The sequence below is a fragment of the Lepus europaeus genome, chromosome 8 (genome assembly GCF_033115175.1).
Source record: "Lepus europaeus isolate LE1 chromosome 8, mLepTim1.pri, whole genome shotgun sequence".
Classification (NCBI taxonomy): Eukaryota; Metazoa; Chordata; class Mammalia; order Lagomorpha; family Leporidae; genus Lepus; species Lepus europaeus.
In genome coordinates this window covers 44042594-44049740 of record NC_084834.1, presented here as the reverse complement: position 1 = coordinate 44049740, position 7147 = coordinate 44042594, and the positions used below count along the sequence as shown (strand labels likewise).

The 7147-nt window shown below is 37.0% G+C and overlaps 1 protein-coding gene across 1 annotated transcript; it reads right to left on the bottom strand.

Annotated features, from left to right (window-relative positions):
* Window positions 1-4638: 4638 nt before the first annotated feature.
* On the bottom strand, window positions 4639-5488 carry LOC133765525 (26S proteasome non-ATPase regulatory subunit 10-like). Its single transcript, XM_062199081.1, has one exon. The coding sequence runs from the start codon at window positions 5486-5488 to the stop codon at window positions 5009-5011; it is 480 nt and encodes a 159-aa protein (XP_062055065.1). The 3' UTR covers window positions 4639-5008.
* Window positions 5489-7147: the final 1659 nt, after the last annotated feature.

Below are 7147 nucleotides of genomic sequence, written 5' to 3'. Positions count from 1 at the left end.
GATTTTCACTTTTATTTTCCCAACATTTCCATATATTTATAAATGCCAGCCACTAGGGTGATGGAGAGGTTGAGAACTTTTCCTTTAAATCACATAAAGGCCATGTCAAAAGGTCATCAAGTATAGGAAATTCAAGCACATTCTGAAATATTGAACAATGTACTGCTAACCTGTTCTGATAGACACATCAGAAAATATCTCAAAAATGCAAATAGAATTCCAGAACAAAAGACTGTCACCTCTTTCTTTGAAAAATAACTGTCTGGCTTATCTGTCTTTCCTCACACTGACAATTGCCATCGTAAAAGCAAACGATACACAATATGGATTGAAAGGCACTTTTCATGTTTATGCAAAAGAAAAAGTGAATTCATAAAAAATGAATATAGTGATGTAAATAAGTAAAAAATACCAGTGTCAAATGAAACTCTCAGAAATATCAAGTGAACTAAGTAGTCTCAAGGATTCCAAAGGTTAGCTCTTGTTTAGTATCAACAATGGATCATGTTTTTAAAAATACTATGAAAATTTTTAAGAAATAACACAATACCTCTTTTTCTGATATTTCAAAAAGCCTTCTAGTTTCAGTTATTTGTGCAGGTGAATGTATGATAAGAATTACCATCACATAGGGTATGAAACAGTAAAGGGGACATTTTATCTAAGCAAAACATAGCCTAAATTCCCTATAATCCACATGAATAAAAATTATTTCTCCTTTGTGAAAACAGATGCACTTAGCTGATGTCTTTAGGATTTTTATGTAAGCATAGCTCAGCTGGGGTCAGCATTGTGGCACAGTGGGTAATAAACATGTTATGACAATCATCACAGATGTTAAGTTCGCATAGGGTCCTTGTGTAACATCTCTAGATACATACTTTTAGTACATACTCATATGTTCACATATAGTACTATTACTTATTTCCTTCCTGAAAGGATCAAACAAGCACTGAATCTACAGTAGAGAAAAAAAAAAAATCAGTGTTTCCTTAAAGTTGGCTTTTGTGTGTGTCTTTTGTTTTTTGCCACTCGTGGGTTAGAAAACCCAAATTATATTGCTCCCTGGGGCTAAAAATACTCTTTTCACATGATTTATAGAATTAAGATTTTCCCTACAGTGAATATTAATTTGGAAATTTTTCCATTCATTAAGACCTATGGGCCGGCGCTGTGGCTTAACAGGCTAATCCTCCGCCTTGCGGTGCCGGCACACCAGGTTCTAGTCCCAGTCGGGGCGCCGGATTCTATCCCGGTTGCCCCTCTTCCAGGCCAGCTCTCTGCTATGGCCAGGGAAGGCAGTGGAGGATGGCCCAAGTCCTTGGGCCCTGCACCCGCATGGAAGACCAGGAGAAGCACCTGGCTCCTGGCTTCGGATCAGCGCGATGCGCCGGCCGCAGCGGCCATTGGAGGGTGAACCAATGGCAAAAATGAAGACCTTTCTCTCTGTCTCTCTCTCTCACTATCCACTCTGCCCTCTGCCTGTCAAAAAAAAAAAAAAAAAAAAAAAAAAAAAAAAAAAAAAAAAAAACCCTATGATGGGCCAGGAGATATGCAATCTACTTGTTACTTTCATTATGATCTTTAGATAGGACTACATATGAACTATTTTTCAAGTTCCTCAGCTGACCAAATGGAGAAAGCTGCTGAATATTTTGCTTGTTGGTTTACAGAATTAGCTTAATTTTTTTTTTTTTTTTTGCTATTTTTTAGGGCACTGCTGTCAACATGAAGTCTTCTTTCTAGAAGGGAAGACAGACAATAAACACATAAATCTGTATCACACTGCAGGATATGGCAATGGTAAGGGGTAGCAGCAATATAAAGGGATGGTGACAGTAGAATATATTGTATATAGAAAGGCACTTCAAAAAGTTTGTGGAAAATGAAATGTAAAAATGATTTCTGTTTGGGTAGAAAAAATTTTAACATCCATATATGTGGGTCTTCACAAAAGCTGGTGGAACATACATATTCAAAAATATTTGCACAGATTTCAAAACCTTATTGCCTCAAAATAGCTTATTTTTAAACTTTATTTTCCACAAACTCTTTGAAGTACCCAAATGGTAATCAAAGATTATGACTCTGAGGTGGTAGCATTAAGTTCTTAAAAGAGTGACTGGAAATAGCATTAAAGAAAATGCTTTAAGATGAAAGAATAGTTGTTGCGTGTAGGTCCTAATGTCTCTCAAGAATCATTTTCGAAAAAAAGAGTCAAAACAAATTGTCATTAAACATCCATTCAGGCATGGATAGATATTAGCAATAGAGTACACTGCTAGCAATTGCTCGCTTACTTTTTAAAGGTAGAATACAAGGGCCCCCCTAATCTAGAGAATTATATTTCTGTATGGCCAGAAAGGCAAACTATAGATTGTCGTCTGTCAAAAGGAAATCCAAGGCCAAAAGAACTTTCAGTGTCTAGTTGTGAACCTGTGAACAACCAAAGGACCCCTCCTATCCTTAACAGCAAGCTTCCCTTAACTGCTTAACATACTAATAGCCCCTAATAGTCATTTGCCTGTCTGTTGCATAGTTATATGTATCACATAATAGTCTTTGCTAAAAACCTGCTAATCTGTCTTTTTAAGGTCCTTGATAAAGTGTACTAAAGTGGCTTCAGACCACATTGTATCTGCAGCCTGAACAGACATACTCACAGTGACTGGAGCATTATCTTATGGCTCACTATAATGTTAAATGGCATACCTCCAGTGATATTTCAGCAACCATTTTTGAATATGTGATATATGCAAATGGTTTGTCATGGAGTATACTCAAAAGACTTTCCCCACCCCTTTCATCTGCAACTATTCTGTTGCTTTGTTTTTTTTCCAGTTCTACCCCTTTTATGGTAACTTCATAAATCCCAAACCCCTGTCTGAATGGAGAAATTCATGTAGGCCTCAATATGGCCTGCCCTTTGCTCCTTACAGGTCTGTTACAATAATAATACTAATAGACATTCTCTTTTTTGTAAATTCAATAGAGTAATCTATACTAACATTAGTGAGCATGCAAACAGGCAGGAATGCTACTGAGAACAGCTGGTCCCCACCAACCTACAGAAAATGGGAAAAATAGTGTGAGGAACACCAAGCACATTTTACATGGACTTACCAGTTAAGATTTTGATGTATTTGGATTCTCTCTCTCTCTCTCTCTCTCACTCACTGACCTTCTCTAATATTCTTTGATAAAAGAGAATTACAAAAAAACTGTTTCAAATTCCTGAATGCAAACTGAAACATAGATTTAAGTCCCATCATAGCTGTCCACCAGGAACATTGTGCTTTATGTATATGTGAATTTTCCAGACTCTTGAACCCAACCATTGCAGAAGCAAAAATTACTTCCCTTTATGGACTGTCCTTCAATTCTAAACCTTTCTCAGCTTCCTATTATTGCAAGCCTGCTGAACCAATGTAGGTTCAGTGTAAACAATTTATGCTTTTCTTTCCCAAGTTCTTGCTATGGAAATACTCTTAGTTCTAGGTGTACTGCATATTTTCCTAACTGTTGTTGATCTTTATTGCTCGCAGTTTTAGATACTAATACCAGAAACTGATGTTTTTCTAGATAGTATCTATAATGGCTCAATAAACTCCTTAATTTCTTTTTAACCTAGAAACCTTTTACTTAAAGTATACAAAATTCATGCATTTCATATATACAAATGTAGGAACCTAGCTATTCTTCCTATCCTACCCTCCCTCCCACCTGCACTCTTACCCTTCTTCTTCCTCCCTCTCCTAATCCCATTATTATGTTTTACTAAAATCTATTTTCAATTAACTTTATACTCACAAGATTAACCCTACCCTAAGTAAAGAATTCAGCAAATAGTATGGAAAAAAAAATGTTCCTCAACACTCAAGACAAGGGCTGTTAAAAGTCAAGTCATCACATCAGTGTCAATTTAACTACTATAGATTACCTTTAGGTGCTCTATTATTTACCACATATCAGAAAGAACATATGCTATTTTTCTTTTTAGGGCTGGTTTATTTCACTAAGTATAATGTGTTACAGTTGGATCCATTTTGTTGCAAATGACAGAATTTCTTTTTTTTTTTCAACTTTTTTTAGTTTCTTTAATACAAATCAAAATACATTTTTGTTACATGTCATTTTAACAAGCTTAACATTCTTTTCAATACAGGATGACTGAATATAGGTAACTTCAACACTTCCTTTTCAAAAACAATGTTTTGTTTTAGAGAGGAAGCAAGTCATCAGTAAGATACATGGTCCAGAGGCTATTACTTTCCATTATTTTAGAGCATGTCCTCCAGCTTAAAATTTGGTCCACTCAAATATATGTTCCTCCTATAATAAAAATAAATTAAACCTTATAATTGAAAGAAAAATCCAGCAATCAGAAATATTTGGCATAGGCTTCTGAGTGAACTTGAGAAACAAATTAGGATGTGTCTCAAGTGTATGGAGGAACATGGAGAATCTACCTACTGGGATTCTTCTGCTTCCCAGGGGGATGGAAAGTGCATGGGAGAGTGCTGAAGACTCGCAACAGACACAGAATCACTTATTCCAAATAAACCAATATTCAATACAGAATAATATACAACAACAGTAGAACAATCTTGACAGTTACTGAAAACCTAGAAAGCCAAGTTGTAAATTTACAACACGTACCTCAGCAGGAATATTAGGCAACATGTTTGTAAGACTTTGAAGGTGAAAAAAGTCACGATTCATAGAGGGTACCTGGTGCACAAGTATATCAGCTTCCAGGACATTAGGGACAACAGAGAAAACATAAAGTAAGGATAAACTCAAGCTGTTTAATCTTCTACCATTCTCTTGAGGATTAAACCCAGGCCACTGCTGGCCACTTGCAGGGGTGTCTTTCTTCTTTATTTTCTATGTAAATACTTATTCCTTGGGACACCAGCAGTTTTGCCTCTTCCACTCTCTCCTCATCACAGGCTAAGTGTAGAGAAGTGTTACCCTCAGTGTCTTGGATGTTTGTGGATACTTTGTACTACAGAAGGATATGAATCATCTTCAAGTTACCCTTGGCTGCTGCTTGGTGCATTAATGTAGCCTCGTAATGGTCCTTAGCATCTGGATTAGCACTGCCTTCCAGTAGCATGACAGCAATCTCTTGCCTATTTTTGGAAGCTGTGTAATGTAGGGGAGTGTAGCCATTTTGATTGACAGCATTCACTTGAGCACCCTTCCCCAGAAGGGCTTTTAGAATCTCATCCCGGCCAGCAGAAGCAGCGATGTGAAGAGGACACCAACCTGCATTGTCTTTATCATTCACTGGCACTCCAAGTTGCAGCAAGAATTCAACAATTTCTGTATGTCCAGCTGAGCATGCCCAGTGCAATGCGGTTCTGCTGTCTTGGTCAGTTCTGGTAGCCAGGGATTTATCGGCCAGGACGCTCTCCCTCAGCTCCTCCAGCTTCCCGCTGTAGGCCAGGTTGCAGACCATTAGGTTAGACACACACCCCTCCATTTTGCTTTCCCAGGATCTCTGCCAGGATTTCATTTTTTTTTTTTTACAGCTGTATAGTGTTCCATGGTGTACATATTCTACAATTTCTTTATCCAGTCTTCAGTTGTGGGACATCTGTGAATTGAGCTGTGATAAACATGGAGTACAGATCACTCTTTCATATGCTGATTTCATTTTCCTTAGGTAAACTGCCAGGACTGAGACTGCTGGATCATGTGGGAGGTCTCTATTCAAATTTCTTAGGAATCTCCCTACTATCTTCCACAGTAGCTGTACCTGTTTACATTCCAACTAACAGAGGATTAGAGTACCTTTTTCCCTGCATCCTAGCCAGTTTTGGGGTTTGTTGATTTCTGCATGAAAGCTATTCTAATGGGTGTGAAATGAAACCTCATCTTAGTATTGATTTGCATTTCCCTGCTGTTTAGAGATCCTGAGAATTTTTTCATGTGTCTGTTGGCCATTTGGATTTCTTCTTTTGAAAAATGTCTGTTCAAATCCTTTGTCCATTTCTTAGCTGGATTGTTTGTTTTGTTGTTGAGATTCTTGCGCTTTTTATGGATGCTGGATAATAATCCTTTATCAATTGCATAGTTTGCAAATATTCCCTCCATTTCTGTCAGTTTCCAATTCAGTTTGCTGAGTGTTTTTTAGTGCAGAAGCTTCTCAGTTTGATGTAATCCCATTTGCCAATTTTGGCTTTGATTACCTGTGCTTCTGGGGTCTTTTCCAGGAAGTCTTTGCCCATGCCAATGTTTTGCAGGGTTTCTCCAATGTTCTCTAATATTTTGATGACATTGGGTTGTAGATTTAAGTTTTTTTAAATCCATTTTGAGTGCATTTTGTGTAAGCTGGAGGGTAAGAGTCTTGCTTCATACTTTTGCATGCAAAAGTCTAATTTTCCCAGAACCATTTGTTGAAGAGACTGTCCTTACTCCAGCGATTGATTTTAGCTCCTTTGTCAACGACAAGTTGGTTGTAGATGTGTCAATTGATTTCTGGAGTTTCCATTCTGTTGCATTGGTCTACCTGTCAGTTTTTATGCCGTTACCAGGCTGTTTTGATTATAACTGCCCTATAGTATGTCTTGAAATCAGGTATTGTGATGCATCTGGCTTTGTTTTTGTTGTATAAGATTGCATTAGCTATTCCAGGTCACTTGCATTTCCATATGAATTTCAGCATCATTTTTTTCTAGATCTGCAAAGAATGCCTTAGGTATTTTGATTTGGATCACATTGAATCTATAAATTGCATTTGGTAGTATGGACATTTTGATACTTTTAATCCTAGAACATGAAAGATTTTTTTCCAGTTGTTAATGGCTTCTTCTATTCATCTCTTTAGTGTTTTATAATTTCATCATAGAGATCTTTGACAATGGAACAGAAGGGATAAAATTAAAAAGCATTAAAAAAAGAAATAGAAGACACAAAAAATGAAAAAATCTTTCATGTTCATGGACCAAAACAACGTCATAGAGGAATGTGCCAAAGTCAAGCCAGGGAAGCTGACCAAGAAAGCACTATCCAAATAATTTAAGTGAAAATAGAAAATTTCCCTGTCCTACCATAAGATTCTATCAATATCACAATACATTTTCCTTTCTTCTTATCACATATTGCTGTCTAACCAACTACATAATCCCTTGCTGTACTC

Coding starts and splice junctions, on each gene's coding strand:
- LOC133765525 (XM_062199081.1), bottom strand. CDS start 5,488: ATGGAGGGGTGTGTGTCTAACCTAATGGTCTGCAACCTGGCCTACAGC.